This window comes from Sorghum bicolor, chromosome 2 (assembly GCF_000003195.3).
Source record: "Sorghum bicolor cultivar BTx623 chromosome 2, Sorghum_bicolor_NCBIv3, whole genome shotgun sequence".
Taxonomy (NCBI): domain Eukaryota; kingdom Viridiplantae; phylum Streptophyta; class Magnoliopsida; order Poales; family Poaceae; genus Sorghum; species Sorghum bicolor.
In genome coordinates, this window is record NC_012871.2 from 54,557,170 (window position 1) to 54,581,382 (window position 24,213).

Below are 24,213 nucleotides of genomic sequence, written 5' to 3' on the forward strand. Positions count from 1 at the left end.
TTACTATACACAAACGAAAGTGCTATAGTGTCGTGAAATTTTTCTGTACAGAAACTAAACACGGCCTTAAGCTGTTCCTCGCACTCAGCTTTATAGTTGGTGTTATTGGCTTACTCACTCCATCTCATCTCAAAATAAGGACTCTATTTTTTTTGGAAAATTTTTTGAGGAAGTGAAATAACTGTGATGACCCTAAATCAAGCAATTTTGTCCTGTTTTAATTGTTATAACAATCTTAAATTTTTAAACAATGCACAAAAGAAAAGAATTCAACGAAGAGGAAACCCAAACTGTAGCGGATTCAACTCTGAGAACCCAGCAACCCGCCAAGAGTGTCTGCCGGCTATTTCTTTGAATCAGCCTTGGACCCATTTTTGATTCTGGTCATGTCAATTGCCATCGCTTGCAAACAAAGCCACAATTAGTTTTGCACCGAAACCCACAAGCAACTATGACATGAACATTCAGAAAACGAGGTCCCATAAATTTGCACGCAACAAAACTCACAGATCAAAGCTATGGCGAAAGTACAATCCTGCAATCTTTCATCATGTTGCCACCGCAGTACAGAGAAGGGGATATATATATATATACAAGAAATCATTCCAATTCCAAACCGAGCGCAATATAAGAGGACGAGAAAAACTCCGAGATCGATCGACACACAGAGAGAGATTATCGAAGCTGGGAAGGGAAGAGATGATGCCTGCCATTGCCAAGAGCTCCATGGAGTTAGTTCTTGTCCCCTGTGCGGTGGCGACCATGCTGGGTTACCACCTTCTCCTCCTCTACCGGATCTTCCGGCGCCCGCACACCACCATGATCGGCTACGAGAACCACAACAAGCTCGCGTGGGTCGAACGCGTGGCGCGGGCGACGACGGCGCCAGAGGAGGCCGCGCTGGCGCTGAGTGTGATCTCCGACGGCATCTCGGCGTCGACCACGCTGGCGTCGCTCTGCATCGCGCTGGCCTCGCTCATCGGCGCGTGGGTGAGCAGCAGCGGCGCGTCCCCGGCGCTCACGACGTCCGGCGGCGGCGAGGCGACGGCGACGGCGAAGTACGCCTCGCTCCTGGCGTGCTTCCTCGCGTCCTTCACATGCTTCGTCCAGTCCGCCGGGTGCTACGTGCACGCAAGCTTCCTGATCAGCGCGCTGGGCTCCGACGCGCCGGTGAGCCACGTGCAGCGCGCGGTGCTCCGGGGCGGCGGCTTCTGGAACACGGGGCTCCGGGCGCTCTACCTCGCCACGGCGCTGCTCGTGTGGGTCGCCTTCGGGGCGGCTGCCATGCTCGCCTGCTCCGTGCTCACCGTCGCCGTGCTCTACCTGCTGGACAGCAATTCCGTGCCAATGCACCGCCACCAGTTCATGCTCCGAAGTAAAGGGCTGTCCGTGACGACGGCGAGACCGATCGTCGTTGCAAGAGGAGCTGTTATGATGAATTGATAAGTCTGTCATGATCTCAGAACTCTTTCTTATTGTATACGTATTATATTATGGCACAAAACGTGTGAATTACACCGAGATTACCGAGTTGCAACAGGATTGATTCCCCCGTGTCCGACGATCACAAATATCAATGTTTGCTCCACCTTTTGAAAAGTTTGACCAATATAAGGATTTTTTTAAAATATTCAGCTTGATAACATCAAGAACATATGTGTAGATGTACCTTCAAAAACACAGAAGTAGCACAAAGATAGTGTATATTTACTTGTGATCCGGACAAGTTCAAACAAGTGTGCCGTGTGCGTGGGAACGGGAACTTTCTGCTGAATATCCAGCATCGTGGCACAAGGCATGCCAAGCAAGATTGCTTACATTATGGTAGGTTGGTCATGACAAACCCGTTACAATGTGACGATGCACTTGTCCAACTGTCCAGCAACATTATTATATATCAGCTGTAGATAAAGATGTCAATGGGGGCCCATGACCCGCGATCCGATGGGTATTTACTCTATTAGGGTATCAATATGGAGTGAAACCAGTAGGTATACAAACGGAGCAAACCCTTCACCCATTGGGTACGCGGGTATGGGGACGTTCTAGTAGTCCCCATACCCATTTACCCATGGGTGAAAAATACCCAGCCCAAAACTAAAGAAGCCCACCAGCCATTAGTCCACCGGCAGCCCATACACAGAAACCCTATGTAGTGCTAGCAAAGTACTACTCTCTACTACGTGGTTTGTATGGACAATAAACTATTATGGTGTTGTGACTAGTGGTTGCAGCAGAAATTATTATGTTGCTATTTGCTAGGTATATGGTGAGGTGGCTATGTGACGATGTTTGTGAATGGCTATGTGATGATGCTTGTGAATTGCTACTACGTGACTGGTGCTTGTGAATTGTTGATGTTTGGCGGGTATGGGTGACCCGCCGGGTCTAATTTACCCACCCGGGTATGGGTCTGGGGAAATTCCCCCACCCATCACTGTATATGGGGATACCCGTCGTGTCATATTGTTGTCACGGGGATGGGTCTGGGAAGTTCATACCCGATGGGGATTTACCCATTGCCAACACTAGCTGTAGAGAAAGCATTCTGCAGTAAGTAAAGCACAACAATCAATCCATAAAATGCACCTCTGAATCATACTGCCTACTGCATCCAGTGGCCAACTGATTCCTGAAAGTATTTACCTTCCAGCATCTGGTACACTATCTGAAACATCATCTCAATATCTATAACTGATCACTTCATACTACAACAACTGACTAAAAGGTAATAGAGAACTTGATGGCCAAAGAATCAGGCACAAATCAGTACAAATACTGCTTGCTCATGTGAAAATGATTCGACGGACAAGTTACGCAAAATCAAGATTAGCTTAACCATCATGAACAGTAAATATAGACATGTATGAACATGACAATAAATAGCCTGGTGCAGAACATAAACCTTCAATCCAAATTTTGTACATCTGAGAGAATTACATGATATAACCCTCTAAAACACTTGCTGCCTACCAATGACAGATGGGCATTTACCGAGTGGAACATAACCCCTCGTTACATTAAAGACAACGTAAAACTCTTTGCTCCCAGTAAGAAAAACATCAGTAGCTCCAATTACAACACTTTTAGCAGGGTACGTTACGCAGTGAGGTGTGGGGAGGATTCTAATGTCAATTAGTGTGGAACAGTGTAGTGCATATGAACCAAAAAGAAACCATGAATACCAATGACACGGTGAAAAGTTAGTTTTTGTCCCAACTTGGAATCAAATTCTTAACCTCTAGATCATTTCTCTGGAGTACCAACATAATCTCATAACCACCAGGTTAGAGAGAGTCATATTTTCAGTTACCAATCATAAGATCGGCTGAGTATATGGTTCCTTTTCATGGTCATAAGTGATTTAGGATGAACAGCACCCTGACTTCTTCACAGCAGAGACATCATCCTTGCCACCAACGTTGATGGTTTGGCCTCTTGGTGGAGCAGCAGGGTCATCGCCAATGTCAAGGGCCTTCTTGCTGACCACACGATAGATCTGAGTTAGGACCTCGGTGAAAGCGCTCTCGACGTTCATGGACTCCAGTGCGGATGTTTCCATGAAGAAGGTGCTTTCCCTCTCGGCGAAGCCCTTGGCATCCTCCACGGATACAGCTCTAAGGTGTCGCAGATCAGCTTTGTTGCCAACAAGCATGATGACAATGTTTGCATCGGTGTGATCCCGGAGCTCCTTTAACCACCTCTCCACATTCTCAAAGGTCACATGGCGTGTCACATCGTACACAACAAGTGCGCCAACAGCCCCTCTATAGTACGCACTTGTAATTGCTCGATACCTACAGAGGGAGGATGATATATGACAAACTTAAGCTCCATCCAAAGAAAATTTGATAGCGAAATTAGGCAATAAATAGTACAGCTGACCAGACCAAACAAAACATCATATTGGAGACGGTTACAAAGAACATAATTTGACAAAATGCCAACAAAAATAAGCATTATATTCTTAGGGAAATGGTAGACAAAGTCAAAAAAATGTTAGCCAACATTCCACCAGGTGCAAAGCATCACAAGAAAAACGAAGATGTCTACACAATGACACAAACAATACGAAAGGATCCTAGAATATTACATAACCACTGCAGAATTTACATTATGCAGAAGGGCTGGCCAAGTGCCACCACATTATGTTAATTTGTAGACAGACTATTAAACAAGAGGTGCTGCCTAATTGCCTATTGTCCATCACCTATAGAGGTTGCAAAAGAACAGCTTTTTTTTTTTAATGCGGCCAGGAGGGTAGTACAAAATGTAGAATCACGCAACGTATTACCAGATAAGACAATGACAGGACATCACTAAGCCATGATGACACGGAATCTTTCTGGCAGCGATAGTAGGAATTAATGAATTGGAATAACTGTTATGAGGACATTAGTATTGCAATTGCAAGGCTGTTTCTTCACAGAACCAGAGAATGAATGCCTCATGAATGCATACTATGAACATTCAAGATGAATGTAAATCCAACACAAGATGAATGTAAAAAATAAACCGAGAGAGAGAAAAAGAAGAAGAGTGGGAAAGAGAATGGGGTTGAGTACCTCTCCTGGCCTGCGGTGTCCCAGATCTGGGCCTTGACGACCTTGTCGTCGACCCTGATGCTCCTGGTGGCAAACTCGACCCCGATGGTGGACTTGGACTCGAGGCTGAACTCGTTGCGCGTGAACCTGGAGAGCAGGTTGGATTTGCCGACGCCGGAGTCGCCGATGAGAACGACCTTGAAGAGGTAGTCGTAGTCGTCCTCCGCCCTGTACGCCATCGCTGCGCTGCTTGAGCCCCGGCAGGCAGGCAGGCAGAGGCAGGCACTTGCCTTTCCTTCCTGAACCGGCGGTTCTTGGGGCAGGAGGACGGGCAGGTGAGGCCCGCAGCGCTTCTCGGGGGGAGGATGGCGAGGTGTAGGACGGGAGGCGGACGCGGGGCGTGTGGGTGGCGCGTATAAGAAAAGAAGAGGACGAAGCGGAGGTGGGGAGAAGAGAACGTTGTGGCCACGAGGGCCAAAGGGGGCGGGGCGCCGGAAAAATAGCAAGCGGCTGCGGGGCGGACGACGCGCCGCGCCGAGCTGCCTCGCTGGCCGCCTGCGTCAGGTTGCCGTTTGGCCTCGGTGTCGTCTCGTCTGCACCCAACACCCAACACATGCGGCCGGCCCAGGGACAGGCGTCCACCCGGGCATACGACGCCGGCCGGCGAGGGTAAACCCTCACATGGCCATGGCAGGCAACAGGCATGCCTTCACATGATGATGATGATGATGATGATGATGATGCCCAGGACAGGAGCGATTAATCATCCCAGATGAATGCAACAAAAATGTTGGGGACTACCAACTACTGCTATATCATGCGTATGGAACAGGAATTTTGCTTGTTCAAGTCCATGAATCAACTTGTAAACAGTAAACGCAACTTATGCCTGACAGTACTGCCAGAGTTAGGACGGGCGAGCAGCTCTGATTTCTGGAAATGAGCAACATAATTTAATCCATCGTCATGGCGTGCATGCACGTTCATGTTTAGTGGCTAATAAGGCAGGTTGTGAATACGTATTAAGGTCAGTCTCAATGCATAATTTCATGGCACAGTTATCAAGACTATAAACTTTTTTTTATAATACCAAGACTATAAACTAGGTAATCGAGCCAAATGAGTTTCATGAGGATGAAACTCCTCTCTCATCTGATGAAACTCCTTCATTTAATGACCCTGCCAAGTCAGCAATTTTGCTTATATGACACTCTATTTAATGTGCATGACACTCTCATAAAACATGCATTGAAACTGGCCTAATGTGTTTCTATTGGCTTTGACAAATGATGATATTGTCCTATAGTGTATTTTTGAGAGAGAACACATATATGAGCCTGACTGTTAAACATCATAGTGTATGAGACTTTGGACGATCTCTGGTAAGTTCATGAAGAGACAAGAGAGTATTGATGTATATGCTCCACCCTTGTGGGGTAGATTACTAGTAGCTAGGTACGATTTGACACTTGAGTGAAACGTGTTTGTAGTTCATTGTTCAACTTGTAGATGGGTGTAGTTTAAAAGTCTTCACTGATGTTCCGCCTAACATTTTTTATCGGAACACTAGTATATAAAACAATTGGAAGGATGACATGCTTAAATCTCAAAGGCCTAGTCATGTGTAGATAGAGAGGAAATGGTGAAATTTAGTCTCACATTACTCGTTGAAGTGGAGGATGACATACTTAAATATGAAGGTTTCTCCGGTTCAACGAGTCTAGGTTGGAGAGTAAGGTCTTGTTTAGTTCCCAAAAAAATTTGTAAAATTTTTCAGATTTTCCATCACATCGAATCTTTAGACGAATGCATGGAGCATTAAATATAGACGAAAATAAAAACTAATTGTAAAATTTACCTGTAATTTACGAGACCAATCTTTTGAGCCTATTTAGTACATGATTGGACAATATTTATTAAATACAAATGAAGATGCTACATTGTCCATTTTGCAAAAAAAATAGAACTAAACAAGACCCAGAGTCTAGTGTGGCGAGAGAGGGGACTCCATGTACCAAGATTTATGTTCTAGAATTAATCATGAACTTACCTAACTTTCTAACAGTTGTCTAATTTTAGGTGGCTTAATAAAAGTAATATGATGTAAACCTTAGATTTTTGAACAATGTCCCTTTTTCTTCAATTCAAACATTCACTGTATATTTGGTTGGGGGTATTCGAAAGGAGAGAATGAGAATTTGGATGGAGTTCAGATTTCTTTTATTTATTGCGTTGGAGTGGGAGTTTTTGTCGAAAAGGGAATATAAGTTTAGAGGACTAACTCTCACTACTCACTTCAACTAGGGCCCTATTTGGCTACACCCCAATCCACATGCATTGGCAAAAACCAATGAATTTCGTTATGACATACCTTTTTAAGCACTTATCTTTACATTTTTTTAGTTCCTACTCCAACTATATGAACATTTTTTATATTCATTATAAAGTTGCCTACGCATATATCCATATGGGATAAGTATGGTCTGTCTAGTAGAGATTCACCCCGCTTTAAAGCTTATTGCTACAGTAGCTAGGGAAGCTTTCACTAGCTGCCTTGTTTAATTCCCACCCAAAAACATTTCATCTTATCACATCGAATGTTGAGACACATGCAATGAGCATTAAATATAGATAAAAAATAATTAATTACATAATATTAGTTTGCATGTATTTTGTGAGACGAATCTTTTGAACCTAATTAATCCATAATTGGACACTAATTATTATAGTTACAAATATGCCACAGTATCTAAAACTTTTCTTTCCGCAAACCAAACAAGGCCTTAGGGTGCAGTAAGGGTCATGAACAGTAAGGATACAGTAATATGTGAACAGTGCAACAACAGGTGAAGCCATGCGGAATTCTACCAAATAGACCTAGTCTTCACGTGTGCGTCGCATGCATGGTCATATAATTCTGAGGTGATTGCATAGAGATAATGTATCCGCAGTATGCCTAGAGCTGATTGGTTCACTATGAAATTGCGAAACAGGTGTGCTAGGCAATCATCTTCAGAACTTCAGACGGCAATACCACAAATTCACAAGCATAAAGGTTTAGCAGCAAATTTAATAGTAACACGAGAATCCCACCTGCATGGCTACATATATAACTGAAGAATAGCAAACTGCTCATACAACAATTATCAGCATAACAGTTGTTATACTGAATCCATTTTGTATGATTGCATCCTAGTTCTGCGGCCCTTGAAGAAAAATAGCAGATTACAAAGAGCTTCTTCTGTAGCCCTCCACGTGCCTTTCAGTTTCAGCAGACTGATTAAAGAAAAAGAAAAAGCAATAAGAAAATTAAAATCAATCACTTCTCTGATTATTACTCTAGGGGCAAATTAATTATCAGCAACACTGAAAATGAAAATGGTGGCGCCACGAGCTAGAAAGGTTTGGAATTCTCTGAATGTTAAAACAGAGCATTCAGCGTTTCAGAACATTCAGAGCTCTGAACTTAAAGGTTAAAACAGAACTCTGAATGCTTCACAAGATTCAGAATTTTCACAACATTGAGAATTTATACAGCATATACATTGACACTCTTCAGGGCATTGCTCATCAGATCCTCTGGAAAGCCCATCTCAGCCAACTTCAGCACCTGTAGTCGAGCGCAAACAAAGGGTGACTACCACACACCAACACTACGATGTCTTGTATACGCAATGGAATGATATAAGCAGTGTTGACAGTACCTTCTCTTCCATGCCAGTGGACACACTCTTTGTGAAGACCAATGTCCATTAGCTAGCTGTAGCAGCGAATGTTGGATAGTTACGCAGGTAGGGCGTGTTTGGATGGAAGCCTAGCAGGCATTGTCTGGTCAGGCAAGAGATCCTGGCCCCAGGCGTCCAAAATCGTCTGCCTGGGAGGGCTGCCTGGCCCAGGCAAGCTTTTTCAGCCACCATCCAAACAGCCCCGTACTGCAGAAATAGATCGAGACAGAAATTTATGGGGGAAGTCTTTAATAGTGATTGAGTTAACTATCTCATAAGTTCATCCATAGCTCTATGGGGCTGCACAGTTCCTTTCATTCGGTGAGATTTCAGATCTTATACATTATGCATCACTGGACACACAGTACACACTACAAAAGGGAATTACTAAGGCCAATCTGTAGCCTATATAATGCAGGGTCTGGGTCAGCCCTATCAACATTTTCTTGTCTCTTGTGATTGATGCTTGCAAAAGAATCTGCTGTAAAATATTGTCCAAGTAATTACATACAGCAAATAACAGTAAAGTTGATTAAGGAAGAACATTGCCTCTGACCCTAAACAAACATACCAAGAGTAGGTGTGGCCAGTATAGATGATGCAGCATTTGCTCCCTGAACTTTTTCTATTTCAGCCTTCCCCTTTGCTTGGTATTCATGTTGCTTTCTATTCCTTTCTTCCCTCTGTTCCTCAGTCATTTCAGCAGCCACCGATCCTTGTCCCATTGCCTTTCAGGTTCAAGGACAACAATTTTGGCTGTAGTGGCGTGGCCGAGGTTACAACACTGCTGTCCATGGAGAATTGCATACAGTCATATATTATTATTTTTGGAAGAAAGATTACAAATATTGATGGTCATCAGGTTTGTTGCATTATAATTTATAAGGAGTTGTATTGGATAATTTATATTGTATTGGATGGCTCAGATGCCCCGGTGTTCTCAAGGCACTGTTTACTTGCTTGAGTCCACATCCTAGTACGTTATTCACGCTGTTTTCTGTTCTATCCACCCCTTTTACGCTGTGCCTCATTAGAAAGTGTTGTTTGCGGCCCTGTGGCCAATGTTTTTCTGAAACAACTATTAGATTGAAGTGTGGAGCATGGTATATGATAGATAAAAAAATACACATGAACGAAGTTCAGACCAATATATGCGTCAAACTTACTTGAGATGTTCCTGCTGTTGGATATATCTCTAAATGCAGTGCGCCATCCACCTGGCATGGTCATGTTAATTGAAATTTGTTAACTTGTACATAAGCGGCACAATGAAGGAAGAAAAGTTCAGAAAGTGTTAAGGGCACAGCAATACATGGGTCTTGCCAAATAAATATAAATTAGCATTAAAGATTTCAAAGCCAAAATGTGTAAGGACACTATGTACATGAAATTAGTCAATGACAAAATGACATAATATAACAATCTCCTAATATGTGAACAAATCTGTATGTTACTTCTAATTTCTCAATGAAAAAAATGATGCAGCCAAATGATTTCAGATCATGGTATAAACAGTCTGCAATATGTTCCAACATCCAGCAGAGATGAAGATTGCAACTATAATGGAGTGACATGATATTATGATTAAAAGGTACGGTAGAATTTTTGACAAATGTTGTAAAATCCTATCGGTATCACATGGAAATTTCAGGTATTTTGACATACCTAAAAACATAGCTACTGATATTGTAGTTGTATGGTTGATTACAGATAGCTATTGATATAAGAACCTCACTCTTGCATGCAGAATTGGAGAGTGATCTTAATTTCACCCCTTATAGATAGCTGGTGACATTTAATAAAAAAAACTTCAGATTAATAATAGGCTACTCATAAATTAAAAAATGATGAAGCTACAAGCAAACATTGATCTGAGCAAAGAATTCTGCAGTTAAGCAACCACTTAATTTCCTCATCTTTGTGCTCACATGTATTCCTTGATGCATTAATTTGGGGAAGGAATTTTACAGTTAAACCAGACATGTTCATTCATGTGTTCAAGGTCTACTACCAAACAATCAGAATGACAACCGAAGTTGGCCAAGCACACATGTCAATGTTCGCTGCAGGGAGGAATGTATGTGTGGTGCCTACCAAGAGCTGCAAGGGGCAGTAAGCCAGGAAGCAATGATGAGGGACATCAGAAATAAAACAACTCAATCAATGTCTTTTCATTCTAGAGGTATGGATCTCAGTGCTCACCAATGAACTGAAAGCTATTTAATGTGGCAGATCACCAGGATAATCTCTTTCTGAACCAGTAGCAAATTAGAAGGTCTAGTGGGTAGTGGCTAACAGGGCCAGATCCAGACATCAGGATGCCTATTTTTTTTTGGTCCTTAGCCTGCATTGCATAATCATGATTTCGAAGTCCACTGCAGTTCATTCAGAATATCTTTGCATGAAATATCTAGTCATAATCACCAGTAATCACCGCATGAACAAGAACCATCTCTAAAATGGTGAAACCGGTTGGAATCCCGCAATATGATCAGTCTGCCCTCGATCGCAGAGATATACTTGAAAGCAGTGTGACAGTCTCTGCATACTCTCAGGTTCTTTATCACCCGGATGGGCCTCCCAGGAGGAATTTTTAGAATACCATAAGCAACAGCAAGCTTCTCGCTATGATACTTTAGCATGTGCTCCTTCTCTTCCTCCTCCACATCATGCAAAACCATGTCTGTAGCTGATACATATCCAGCCTTTTTCATCCTGATGTCAAGGTCTTCCAGGAAACCATATATGTCTTCTCTTTCAGGATGCACAGAATCACCCACTGAGAAAGTGTGGACTTTGTTCTGCACCTCAATCCAACTGAATCCTGGAACCTTCTTCACACCACGTTCATGCATCATAAGTCTCATCTTGTCCACATCACGCCATTTGCCAGATGATGCATATATATTCGAAAGCAAGACATACATGCCTGCATTTTCAGGTTCCAACTCAAATATTTTCTCAGCTGCATTCCTGCCTAGTTCAGAGTTGCGGTGGATCCTACTGGCACCAAGTAATGCACCCCACATGGTAGAGTCAGGCTCAAAAGGCATGTCCTTCATAAGATTAACTGCTTCATCCAATCGCCCAGCCCGGCCAAGAAGATCTATCATACAAGTGTAGTGTTCAGGTTTTGCTGTCACACCAAAATCCCGGTGCATCGAATAGAAGTATGAAATCCCTTTCTCAACCAAGCCAGAATGACTACATGCTGCAAGTACTCCAACCTAAAAGTTAAATTTACCAAAACATTAGAAGATCACAAGGGAACCTAATGTTAGCTTCTCCAGTGAATGTTGTCTAAAAAAGGAAAAACAGTAGCCAGATACAAATATAATACATGATTGATTGCCAAGAGGGATCTATAGATAAACATGAAATTATCATCAAGGAAGGATGTGCTTACCAAAGTAATATCATCTGGCTTGGTAGATGTCTTCCTCATTGTATCAAAAACCTCAAGTGCTTCCTTGCCAAAACCATGCCGTGCATAGCCTGCAATCATAGTATTCCATGAAACAATATCCCTCTCCTCCATCTCTTCAAATGCACTGTGAGCTTCCTCCATGTTCCCGCATTTGAAGTACATAGCTAGGAGTGCATTTCCAACAAAGCAGCCCACCCCATAACCAGCCTTAATCAACCTACTATGCAGCTGCATTCCACACTCAAGTGCAGCAATGTCAGCACATGTGCTCAAAACACAAGCAAATGCTGACCTATTCACCCACTCACCACAGCGTCCCATCTCTTTGAACAACTGCAGTGTTTCCTCACTGAAACCACCTTGTGAATATGCAGCCAGCATTGCAGCCCATGAGACTGCATCTTTCTGTGGCATCATGTCAAAAATTGCCCTCGCCTCGTCCAGCATCCCAGCCTGAGCATACCCCGTCAACATTGTGTTCCACGAAGCCACATTCCTGCAGGGCATAGCATCAAACAACTCCTTTGCCTCCTCCATCATCCTCCGCTGGACATATGCTGCCATCATTGCATTCCACGACACAGCATTCTTCTCTGGCATGGCATCAAACACCCTCTTGGCCTCTTCGAGCATCCCATTTTGTGCGTATCCAGAGACAACAGCTGTCCAGGTGAACACATCTCTAATTGGAGCCACATCAAACAACCTTCTTGCCTCAGCCATATCTCCTCTCCTCGCATGACCGGACACCATAGTATTCCAGGAAACGACATCTCTCTGTGGCATTCTATTAAACATTTTCTGAGCTTCTTCTATCTGACTGCACTGCACATACCCAGCCATCAAAGCATTCCAAGAAATGGCATCCCACTCTGTCCTTGAATCAAACAGATCCCTTGCCTCTTGGATCCGTCCATTCCGGATATACGCAGCAAGCATGCCATTCCACGAGACAGCATCCTTCTCCGGGGCGAGGTCAAAGTAGTGCCGTGCGAGCGACACCAGACCATGGTTGGCGTGAGACGAGATCATGACGTTGTAGGATACGGAATCCTTCACAGGCATTTCGTCGAACAGGGCGCGCGCGTCGGCGAGTGACGATGACACCCCCAGCGCGTGCAGGAGCGTGTTGTAGGAGAAGGAATCGGGCCGCGGAATGGAGCGGAAGAAGGAGAGCGCCAGCGTGAGGCGTCCGTTGGCGGCGTAACCGCCGAGCATGGCGTTGTAGGTGGAGGTGGAGCGGCGGGACATCGCGGCGAAGAGGCGCTCGGCGTCTGGAACGCGGCCCGCACGCATGTGCGCCGTGATGGCCTTGTTGCGTCGGATCACCTCCGCATCGGGCTTGCCGGTAATGCAGGCGTCTGCAGGGGCGGCCGGCCGCCTGTGGCTTCGCTGCCGCGCGGCGGCGCGGAGATGGCGGGAAGGGAGCATGGGCGGTTTTTCGAACTGCGGTTGTGACTTGTGTGCTTATAACTGTTACAGAGCTTGCTCAAAATTGTGACAAGGATTTGAAGACGATCTAACATCAAGGAGAGTCTTTTTTATATGTACCATTATAAAAGAATTCTACTGTTTAACAGCTTTGAAATATAACTCAATGATATTCAAAATACCCTGTACTCTCCCTTCTTTCTCTTTCAATCTGGTGGGGTCATGCTATAAGTGACATGGGCATCTTCTTCCTAGCGTCGTGGCCTACCGCGCTCGATCGGTGAGCCTACCATGCCGTGCAAAGCAGAGCGTGCGTGGCACGGACGCCAGACATACCATGGCCTTGACGCTCTAGCCCGCCGTCTTTATAATGTGGGACGGCCCGCGTGACTGAGCTACCATGGAAGCCAGCCAGGTCGGGTTGGTCAACGCCTACTATGTAGCTAAGGAAGCTAGGGGCCAAAGAGGAGGAGAAGAATCAAGGACGGATATGTCAGCACCTGCTCTGGCCGTCTAGGAAGCTAGACAGGGGTCACGGCGGACCTATGGCTATAGCGGTAGGGGTGGCTGTAGCTATTTCTCGCTTTGCTATAGACTGAAGTTCTGACCCAACTGTCGGAACTTTCGAAAATTGCTGACAAGTATCTTTAAGTTTGTGTATAAATTTTTTAGATATGCTTATTCCAGCCTTCCCTCTAGGTATTGTTTAGATCCTTTCGGCTAGCCGGTTGGAGCTACAGTGACATCACACCATGAGGCTAGAACGGCGTCGTCTGCAACGGCTTCCCGCAGCCCAACGCTGCGCCGGCGGTGAACGTGACCTCGGCTTCTGTCAATGGCAACGTAACTCCGGATCAGCGCCCAATGCCACCGCGGCTCCGCATGGTCTCACTCACGGGCAACACGTCTCCAGCGAGCTCTTGGATGCGAGGGGCAGCGGCCTACGTTGTGCAGGCTGCCCAGCCTCACCGTGCTAGGGCCAGGGTTTTCTTTTCGGTAAAATTTCACTGAAGTCCGAAAAAAATTATATCCGTTAATATTTTCGGTTAAATTCATATTATGTTTCAAAATTACTCCAACCATACTAAAATGGCCCACTATATTTATTTATTTAATTTTCTCACTCACATATTTCATGGCACTAGCATATGAAACTCCCCCAGCGTCAGCTCGTTTACTATTGCAATGATATATTGTGTTATTTGGTTGATATTATATAAATTTATGATGAGTGATAAATTAAAAAAATTCTAGTAAAATATACCAAAAATTTTAAAAAAAACTAATTTGATTTTATTTAAATTTAGTCTGAAATATCTTATTTATTGGCAGGTGCGAAAAAAAATTTAACCTTGGCTGGGGCTCGCCAGTAACCGCCTCGCGCGCCGACGAGCTCCCATCTGTGTGGCGGCGCGACGCGTGCAGGGGTGCCCACCATGGGCGGCTCGAGGGTATGTCCCTGTATTATATGGAATACTCATAATTTTTTGACAAATACAAATATATGTATATATACACACATGTATAATCAGCATATATGCTAGTTTGTTGAATGTTGTAAATATGTAACCCATATGAGCAACTCTAATAGTCTGGCTAAAATTAATTGTCAAATTCTATTGTTTACCTATTTTATCGAATAGAAAATTTCTAAAAAAAATAAGAGATCTACAACAATCTTGTTATTTTAGAAAGTCTTATAGTTAGCGTCTGTAATAAGCTATATATAGCCACCGAAAATCAAGAGAAAGCTAACTTTCTATTTTACAAAATTAGATAGCATATTAGTTGGTGTCTACTTTTTACTATACAAATTCTGAAATAGCATAAATAACAAAAATAGTTAAACTTTTGAAGTTACTCTAAGCCTAGTAGAACAACTAGTAGCGGCAGCCTATAAACTTATCAGAAAAAAACCCCATCGACGACATTCCTCTAGCGGCGGTGACGGTAAGTGGTCTTTGTAGGCTTTCTCATATACGGCTCCCTCTCAACGCCTTTTTCGTATACGGCCTTTCTCATATACGGCTTGAAGCAGCAACAACAAGGTGAACATAAAAATCCCACATCTATTTTTTATTCTTCAAAGTAAGAATTGAAGGTTTCGTTTTCTTCTTCTTTTTTGTTGTGTTCTGATTTTTTTAAAAAAATATTGTATTGTGTTCTTGTAACATGGATAAAGAATTTATGTATACTTTGATTATTAACAGGGGCGACACTAGGCTCACTTTGCCTAATGCCTTGTTACCAGGATAAACAAATATTTTATCTAGCATATATTTTAAGAAAATTATATGTACTATTTAAGCTGTGCAACAGAATCAATTTTGTATTGATTTTATCCTCTATTACTATTGCACATATACATTGAAAAAAATTTATACGTGGAATAGCCAGCTATGGAATCGTGGCTCCGCCATCCGTGCCCACAGCTCGGGGAGCACACTGTCATGGGGGCATGGTGGGCAGGGGTGTACGTGTCTAGCGGTGGCTGGTGAGGCGCTCGTAGCCATCGGTGTCGACGACCATGGCGGGCAAGGGCAGGGCGGTGCTGGAGGTCTCGTGGCCGACGACGCAGGGCACATCCGGTGGCAGGCGCGGACGGGTGACCCGTGCTGCCCAGCCAATTGAATAGGGTAGAGAGAAAAAATTAAAAAAAAATAAGTGAGGAAGAAAAGAAAAGGAGAAAATAAATTCCTTTGGGCATTTTAGAATTTGCACCACGGTTTGACACTGTTACCAGGGTAAGGCCTTGTTTAGTTCACCCCAAAAAGCAAAAAAGTTTTCAAGATTCCCCGTCACATCGAATCTTGTGGCACATGCATGAAGCATTAAATATAGACGAAAGCAAAAACTAATTACACAGTTTAACTGGAAATCGCGAGACAAATCTTTTGATCCTAGTTAGTCCATAATTGGATAATATTTGTCACAAACAAACAAAAGTGCTACAGTACCGAAATCTAAAATCTTTTCGGAACTAAACAAGGCCTAAGTTGATGCAATAGCTTGGGAGACAAAAAAAAAGATTAGATGTGCTTCCCAACTTTTTGTTCGGTGCGTCTGAATTTTTAGTGGCTTGAAGATAAGGGTCATCTTTTTAATGGTACAAAGGTAAAACCCTCCATCAAAAAACGTGTTTGGATATTTTGTCAAACTGGACAACAAAGATTTGTTCCCTAATCTGTTGACATACACACAAACCTTTTAAGCACTAGTCACGGTGTCACCTGTTAGGTTTTCAAAACTTCAAACGCGAATCACGTTTAAATGTTTATATTACAATGTGAAAAAATATATGCGCTCCTTTTAAAAAAATCATAAAAATTATCAGATCTTGTAACTATGTTTAGTACAAAAAGGTTATCAAACCACTCCCTGTGAGCCCTTTGAAATGCACAAATTTCATTATAGGAATTTCAAATTAGTTTTAGCCTAATTAGGTTACATAAAACAAAGTTCTTTAGGCTGGTATCACATTGAGCACGTGCACACATTGAACATCTAATACTCATACAATAATATGGTTCATAATATATCATATTTGTTATACCTCAACCCACTACTCCGTGTTTAGACCAAACTCCTGGTCTAGGGACAGAAGTAGCTATAGACACACGCTTCCTCACCTATAACAACTTAACCATACTACCGTGTGTAAAATGTTGTAATCCATGAAATTCTTCCAAACAAATAACAAAAAATATATGCATTGAGCTTTAGAAAGTAAAGGAATAAGGTACTTTGCACAAAAGAATATCTATATTTCTTATAAAGATAAACCTCACTACTTATTTCTTTTGGCATGCAAAGTGTTCACATCAGCATCCATTAGAACATCCTGCTAGCACATAGCACATTCAATTATCTCGCCTTGCAAAGTGTCCACATCAATATCTATTTATGTCTTCATTCAAGCTATTCACATTAGCAAACCACATCATTTATTAACATATATTGTTGCATTACTAACACCATACATATACATCTCCCAATTTTTAGTGATTAACACTCTAATCTATTTATATTCCTTCTTCATATCTATAGCAACGCGTGGGAAATCTTTCTAATTTAATACATGATCAATACTATCTAGTAGATCATTGTACCAAGGTTTTGATGTCACCTCTTAGGAACTAGGGAACTCTAGTGAGTGTAAAAATGCTCCATTAAGTTCTTTTTCTTGAAGCTCTTCAAATCACTAATAACTTCAATGGATCTTTACACAGGATGATCAACACCTCTAGCTTTGAGGTATTTACAATATTTGTTCACTCTTACACACCTAATCACTCCTAATGCATATGCAAAGTTACACCTCGCAAGTGGCACTAGATAGCCATATTTGTAACTTGAGGACCCTCTTAATAGTACGACTATGTATCCTTAGTAATCTGGTCATTTTCACTTCTCTAATCACCTCATGGTCGATGAAAGTCAAGCACTATGCATATATCGTTGCCTTCACTTGTCATTCGTCCTTTGCTTCCATCTTTTCACCTTGATGAACTTCTTGCATCATATGGTTTATGCCACCTCTTCTTCATGGCTCTTATGCAGCTTAACACACTTAACCTTTCATCTCACATAAAACCATTAGTCAAAAAATGTTATCATTAATTAACAGAACTCAAATGAGACTTCCACCTCAAAGTGCAAGGTCCAGTCCCTAGCCACGGTGGATCGAACACAGGGGCGACTGGGGCTTTGAAAGGTCCTAATGGCAAGAGGGGGTGAATAGCCTATTAAAATTTTCTACAAATTTCACTAAGCAAGAGTGTTAGTAAAACAAATGGCGAAGCTATTCTATCACTAGAAAAACTAAGCTATGCAAGCCACCTACACAAGTCTAGCAAGAGAGCTAAACTCTAAGTCACCACAAGAAAGCACAACTAAAGCTAACTACACTCCTAACAAAAAGGACTAGGCTACACAAACTAAACAACAAGTAAGATGTGCAAGTAGTAAAGGAGTGAAAAGTGATTGTTATACCGACGTTGTAGAGTAGAGATATATCCAATCAATCACTCACAATCACAATCACAATCACAATCACAATCACAATCACAATCACAAAGAGAATCCTCGGCATAAGATGACACACAATTTTTTACCGAGGTTCACTTGCTTTCCGACAAGCTAGTCCTCATTGTGGCGATACACCCACTTGATGGATCACGAGCTAATTGGCAATCCAAAGCCAAACCCTCAGCAGGTGCCGCACATCCACTCACAATATGGGGATCCTCCAAGCCACGAGCAATCCACTAGAGTAGCCAATTGCGATCTCCCGTGGGGAAAGCTCAAGAACCCCTCACAAATCACTTTGTGAGGCTCAATACAATCTCCAATCACGAGCTCAACACCACCGTTGCTCCAAACCATCTAGGGCGTCGGGAAACACTCAAGAGTAACAAGAAATCCGCAGCAAACTCAAGGATCAAGTGCCACTAGATGCAACTCTCAATGCAATGCGCTTGAATCTCACTCAATCTCACTAAGATTAGCAATCAAGCAAAGAGATGAGTGGAGGGAGTGTTCTCTAGCTCAATGTATGCCTCAAGTAATCAAATGTGCAAGAGAGAACCTCCCAAAGCCGGCCACCTTCTATTTATAAGCCCCTCAAAGAGATAGAGCCGTTGGCTCTGTCATTGGGCTGAAATCGGGGGCACCGGATGCTCAGTAGGGAGCCACCGGACGCTCAACCCCCTGCATCCGGTGCTCTGGAGTTAGCCACGTGTCCACCTTTGAATATCACGCGTCAATCTCTAGCGGTCACCTGCGGACCACCGGACGCGACCAAGTGAGCACCGGACACGTCCGGTACTCACCGGACCCGTGCGCAGAGAAGATCGCAAACTCAGATCTCACTGGACTCATGTGCAGAGAGGTCTGCAAAACATTCCCACACCGGACCTTGAGCATCGGACTCACTCTGGTGCGTCCGGTGCCTTGTCATAAAACCTTGCAGTCTAGCGCGCTGACCATAGCAAGCACTGGACGTGCACACAGTCGCTAACCTGCGTTCGGTGTAGAGCGTCCGATGTACTCTGCTCTCTCTTGGTCAAATACCGACAGTGCACGGGACGTGTTCGGTGCCTCTGAGCACTACGTCCGGTGAGTGTTTCTTAGTGAGAAACACTCCCGCGTCTTCTCCAAAGTTTCCCACCAGCACAATAGAAAATATACACTTAATTTTCTCAAGAGCGCCGAATCCCGCCTCGCAAGCTCGGCGGGAGGAAGAAAGGAACCCAAACCCCTCTCAACCCTAGGAACTCCACCTCCTTTGCAAATGTGCTAACCCCACCAAGTGTCCACCACCAAAGTGCATGTGTGTTAGCTTTTCACAAAAATTTTCATCAAAGGAGTTAAGTTAACACTTTACTAGATCCTAATGCATATGCTCAAGATATGGACCTAGTAGCACTTGATTAGAGAGATGACTGTGATTTCCCCTCTTGATAGTCGGCTATCTATCCTAAACCCGGTCAATCACTTCTCTACTCAACTTAGACTGGCAAAAGCAAAACCCTATGTTTATACCTTTGCCTTGATCACTCTACTCCTTGTTTATCACCATGATCTCTACTTCATGCTTCATCCCATTGTGATCATGTGGCCACATTTCCATGCCACCATGCACCTTCATCACATGTGTTGCTATGCCTAACTCAAATCACTTAAACATAAGGCATTAACAACTTGATTTTATTAATTACCAAAACCAAACTTGAGCTTTCAGGCTTGATCCCCCTACTGCCAACGGAAGCATGGAGCCCCTCCTAAACCTCCCTATAATTTTGTAGTCATTAAAACTTAGGAGGAGCGTGCTAAATATAGAAAATAAGGAGGAGGAGCCCCCTAAATATATTTATAGATCTGTCACTGGTCGCCAACGTTAGATGACATGGTAGCCACGTACAATATGACGTTGTTCCTAATCCGAGTGAAGCCACAGGGAGCATGGCATCGCTGGTGTCACTGTTAGTGCTTCTAACTCCAACATGGGAAGTGCCAATGGATATGCCAGTGGTTTCTAGTTGAGGAAAGAGAGAGAGGGAACATGAGAGAGGAGGTGTCCCAACTAGGATGATATGAGGGCTCACTGTGTTAAACTCTTGACAATGTGGATTGCCGGTTTAGCAAGATTGTGTGTTTTTATAAGTTCTTTATCAGCTATATAAGTTGTAGTGTGCATAATACCTTATTTTATAGGTAGAGGATTACTCGACACCCACAAAGGTTATTAACTGTTTATATAGACTTTCTGGGTCCTGTCATTTTGACGTTTTGCCTTTTGTTCAATTTTTAAGGGATGAATACGCCAAGTGGGCCCTGCTACAGTGCTACGAGACCGAATCTTACGAAAATATCTCCTTGGCAAGCCCACGTGGCCCAAAAGGCCCAAACGTTCACTGATATCCCATTTTCCGACAGAGCGGTGGGTCGCGCCGACGGAGATGGGTGGCGCCGCCGTGGCCGTTCTTGCCGCCGCAACCGCACGCCGGAAGTCTGGTCCGTTCGTATCCTTGTTCTCCAGGGCGGCGCGCAGGCTCCACGATGCTGCAGAGACTGCAGCGGCGGAGGAGGATAAGGCAGGGACGCAGAGTCGGCGGCGGCGGAGGAGCAGCAGCAGCCTCCTTCTTGGACCGGACTTCCTCGACACCTGGGACCCTATATCGCGTGACACGACGCCGCAGGCTCCTCCGCGGTGTGCACAAGGTGAGCGGGGCTTACTGCTTTGGTAAATCGCTGGTTGAAGGCGGGCTCTTTGTATTGCTTTGCTTCGATTGGCCTGGCCGCGGCTGGGGTGGGGGAGGCTGTCCACAGTGCATTTAAAAAAAAATCTACATTTTTTACAATTAAATTGATAAGATGGTGAACCGTTGTGGCATGAAATCAGTTCGTGTCACTTGCAAAGAATTAATGCTCACATACTCTAGTAGTTTACCCTTCAAACCTATCCTGTTGTGAAACTAGAAAACCAGGCACGGCAAACAGAGGAAGCCAGCCCAGGTAGAGAATTATCCTTGTGTCTGTTGTTTGTTGCTGGCGCTCGCATATCATTGCTGGCAGTTTTCTTCTTTGCATTTGGATCCATGGCCTATATCAAGCTTCTTGCAGAAGTCTTATTTAAATCTAAGATTCAGTGGCTTAGGAATAGGTAAAAGCTATATGAGAGGCTCTCGGTTTAGCCTTAACATGAGAGCCCTCCCGATTAGGAAACACAAGCATGTCGGAATCAAAATCATCCAAATAAAAAAAAAGGGAGTGGAGGAGGCTGCCGAGCTAGGGTTACCTCTTCTTCTCCGGCGATCTCCTCCATCTCTAGCGATATCCTCCAACTCTGGTGACCTACGGTTAGGGTCTTGAACAATCATGGGACCTCCAAATAAAAAGAACAACGTTGATACTAACCGATCAGTAAATCGACAATGAGTCTTGAATCTAACCAAGACAGGCTGAACTTTGAAGATTGCACAAAACAAAATGGTCAAATTTGCCTGCATTAAAGGAACAATAATTTAAGAGCGATATTCTTCTGCAAACTAAAACTAATCATTTGTCTGAATAGGCTATTTGAGTCCAATAGGTGAGCTTTGCATTTTGTGGCAAGCGGAGGGTGGCACATGCATGGGTAACGCGGCAGCAGAGGAAGGCGTGGGTGTCATGGCAGGTGGAAGGTGGAGGCCAGCAGGCGGTGTGGCATGTCACATGCTTGCTACAAAGGCTCTTGAAAATTCTTGTAAAAAAAAGGCTCTTGAAAATAGCTCCTGACCTGCGGTGAATGACCTGATGAAGATCTGATGGCCACGAAAAATAGGTGCTACATGGCCCAGGGTCCAGAGCTTGAACCCATGTTTCATATGTTCACTTGATGCAAACGTCAATAACCCATGCTTGGTAGCTGCACTCAGTAAATATACGTTTGGCTCAAGGTTGTATTGAAATTTCAAGTCAACACTTTTGATTCTTGGCTGATTCATTGATGGCATCTATTTCATCGTTCATAATCTTATGCCAAAAATCTGATGCTGTCAACTCTCATTTCTGTATTTTGTAGCTGATTATGATCGCACTGCAACCATTATTGATGGCAAGTCCATTGCGGAGGACATAAGGTTTCATATTGCTGAAGAAGTCTGTCAAATGAAACGTTCAGTTGGACATGTGCCTGGTCTAGCTGTTGTTTTGGTTGGTGATAGAAGAGATTCTGAATCATATGTGCGATACAAAGTAAAAGGCTGTGAGGAAGTTGGAATTAAATCTTTGTTGGCGAAGTTGCCTGGAAACTGTTCAGAAGATGAAGTGATGGATTCAGTGTCAAGATTTAATGAGGATCCATCTGTTCATGGCATCCTAGTGCAGTTACCTCTACCAGAGGTAATGTGTTTTACTGTTTCCACCTCTACCAGAGGATCAATAGATTAATATAGTTAAAACCTTTTCAAATGCACCCCATTAGAGACATTCTGTTTCATGGTTAATACAAAGTACTCCCTCCATTCTAAATTGTAAGTCGTTCTAGCTCTTCTAGGTACAGAGCTTTTTTGCACACCTAGATTACATTATGTCTAGATACATAGTTATGTATATAGAAAAGCCCGAATGACTTACAATTTGGATAGGAGGGATCACCTATTAGTTTCCATTTATTTATCTGTTTGATCAAGATTCAGCTTAATTCACAGACGCCTTTGCTGTGTTCAGTACCTAACATTATAAATTGTTGACCTTTGAATTCTGTGTCTTAATTTTGTGCAGTTTATGGATGAGGAAAGGATTCTGAGCACCATCAGTCTGGAGAAGGACGTTGATGGTTTCCATCCCTTAAATGTGGGTAATCTTGCACTCAGAAGCCGAAATCCTTTGTTTGTGCCCTGTGCTGCAAAGGCTTGCATTGAGTTATTGCTTCAATCTGGGATTGAACTGATGGGCAAGCATGTAGCTGTCATTGGGAGAAGCAAAGTTGTTGGATTGCCCACTTCCTTACTTTTACAGGTAAAGTTGTCAAAAATCTCAGTCACATCTATGATTTTTATGCATTTTTTGCAGTGTTGTTATATGAAGACATTACTTTGTCATTGATTTTCTTTCAGCGGCATCACGCCACTGTCAGTGTTATCCATGCCTTCACAACAAATCCAGAGGCTATTACCCGTGAATCTGATATTGTGATATCAGCTGCTGGAGTGGCCAATCTTGTAAGGGGAAGCTGGTTAAAGCAAGGTGCAGTGGTGATTGATGTTGGGACAAATCCAATCGAGGTAAAGCCAGCAGTGTTTATTTTCTTTCTGTCAAGACAGTTCTATGTTGTTTGTGCATTTTCTCCGGAGTTGTTTGTCCATCAATAACCAGTTTATATGATAAGTAATGAATCTAAATTAATGATGATTATTCTTAATTATTGTCCCAAATTAATGATAAATATTACTTCTAAAAGTGTTCTCAGTTTATTGGTGCAGTTTTCTTACAGAAAAATCTGTAAACAGTGTCTGTAATGTTCCTAACACTTGTCCCTTTGTGTTTAGCCATCATCATCTGATGTCCCCTGTTTTGCAGGATCCAACCAGTGATTACGGTTATCGCCTAACTGGAGATGTCTGCTTCGAAGAAGCAGTGAATGTGGCCTCTGCTATAACTCCAGTTCCTGGCGGAGTTGGACCAGTAACGATTGCGATGCTTCTTGGCAACACACTTGATTCAGCAAAACGCGTTTATGGCCAAAGTGACTGAACCCCCTGAACTGTAATTTTGTCATGCTTGTTTCTGTAAATTAGTTTTCTTTTCTTTTGCTCCTCCCGTTGCTCTCTATTTTAGCTGTATGAGTGCTGGGATGTACCATATTCTCGCTCAATAAATATTCTGCTTAGCTGTTTTTTTGGTGACCATATTAGCCTATTACCTAGAATCAACACACAACAGCAGGAAACATGTAAGACACGATTTCTTTGCATTTTTTTTATAAGAGAAATAGGCCTGACGGAGAACGTTGTTGATTTTATGCCTCAACTACATTAACGTTAAGAGTAGAATCATAATGCATATCCAGCGAACTGGACAAACATATTTCAGTAGCAGAAGC

General features: G+C 43.2%; 4 protein-coding genes across 18 annotated transcripts; 2 read left to right on the forward strand and 2 right to left on the reverse strand.

The window, feature by feature from the left end:
* On the forward strand, positions 473-1,499 carry LOC8054568. Its single transcript, XM_002460012.2, has one exon. It carries the CDS (start codon positions 700-702, stop codon positions 1,441-1,443), a length of 744 nt encoding a protein of 247 aa, XP_002460057.2. The 5' UTR covers positions 473-699; the 3' UTR covers positions 1,444-1,499.
* LOC8067717 (ras-related protein RABA1f) lies at positions 2,868-5,008 on the reverse strand. Its single transcript, XM_002462183.2, has 2 exons — positions 4,566-5,008; positions 2,868-3,797 (listed from the first exon to the last, which is right to left on the reverse strand). The coding sequence occupies exons 1-2, from the start codon at positions 4,781-4,783 to the stop codon at positions 3,365-3,367; spliced, it is 651 nt and encodes a 216-aa protein (XP_002462228.1). The 5' UTR covers positions 4,784-5,008; the 3' UTR covers positions 2,868-3,364.
* Positions 7,404-13,306, reverse strand: LOC8054569 (pentatricopeptide repeat-containing protein At4g02750). 15 transcript variants are annotated; one of them, XM_021452518.1, is made up of 6 exons: positions 11,676-13,306; positions 10,472-11,496; positions 10,364-10,369; positions 9,436-9,486; positions 8,249-9,056; positions 7,404-8,154 (listed from the first exon to the last, which is right to left on the reverse strand). In XM_021452518.1, the coding sequence occupies exons 1-2, from the start codon at positions 13,125-13,127 to the stop codon at positions 10,690-10,692; spliced, it is 2,259 nt and encodes a 752-aa protein (XP_021308193.1). In that variant the 5' UTR covers positions 13,128-13,306; the 3' UTR covers positions 7,404-8,154; positions 8,249-9,056; positions 9,436-9,486; positions 10,364-10,369; positions 10,472-10,689. The 15 variants fall into 15 exon arrangements, with proteins under 15 accessions (XP_021308193.1, XP_021308186.1, XP_021308183.1 ...); XM_021452511.1 differs by having other exon boundaries at positions 8,249-9,053; positions 10,281-10,369; XM_021452508.1 differs by having other exon boundaries at positions 8,249-9,053; positions 9,935-10,369.
* Positions 20,530-24,019, forward strand: LOC8054570 (bifunctional protein FolD 1, mitochondrial). The gene is made up of 5 exons (XM_002460013.2): positions 20,530-20,849; positions 22,192-22,511; positions 22,893-23,129; positions 23,228-23,395; positions 23,691-24,019. The coding sequence occupies exons 1-5, from the start codon at positions 20,588-20,590 to the stop codon at positions 23,862-23,864; spliced, it is 1,161 nt and encodes a 386-aa protein (XP_002460058.1). The 5' UTR covers positions 20,530-20,587; the 3' UTR covers positions 23,865-24,019.

Bases quoted from the DNA above. Each gene is read 5' to 3' on its own strand.
- LOC8054568 (XM_002460012.2), top strand. From the start codon at position 700: ATGATGCCTGCCATTGCCAAGAGCTCCATGGAGTTAGTTCTTGTCCCC.
- LOC8067717 (XM_002462183.2), bottom strand. From the start codon at position 4,783: ATGGCGTACAGGGCGGAGGACGACTACGACTACCTCTTCAAGGTCGTT. The intron at 3,798-4,565 runs GTACTCAACCCC...CTCCCTCTGTAG, and splicing joins GACACCGCAGGCCAGGAGAG to GTATCGAGCAATTACAAGTG.
- LOC8054569 (XM_021452513.1), bottom strand. From the start codon at position 13,127: ATGCTCCCTTCCCGCCATCTCCGCGCCGCCGCGCGGCAGCGAAGCCAC. The intron at 11,497-11,675 runs GTAAGCACATCC...TTTAACTTTTAG, and splicing joins AGCCAGATGATATTACTTTG to GTTGGAGTACTTGCAGCATG.
- LOC8054570 (XM_002460013.2), top strand. From the start codon at position 20,588: ATGGGTGGCGCCGCCGTGGCCGTTCTTGCCGCCGCAACCGCACGCCGG. The intron at 23,130-23,227 runs GTAAAGTTGTCA...ATTTTCTTTCAG, and splicing joins CCACTTCCTTACTTTTACAG to CGGCATCACGCCACTGTCAG. The intron at 23,396-23,690 runs GTAAAGCCAGCA...CCTGTTTTGCAG, and splicing joins TTGGGACAAATCCAATCGAG to GATCCAACCAGTGATTACGG.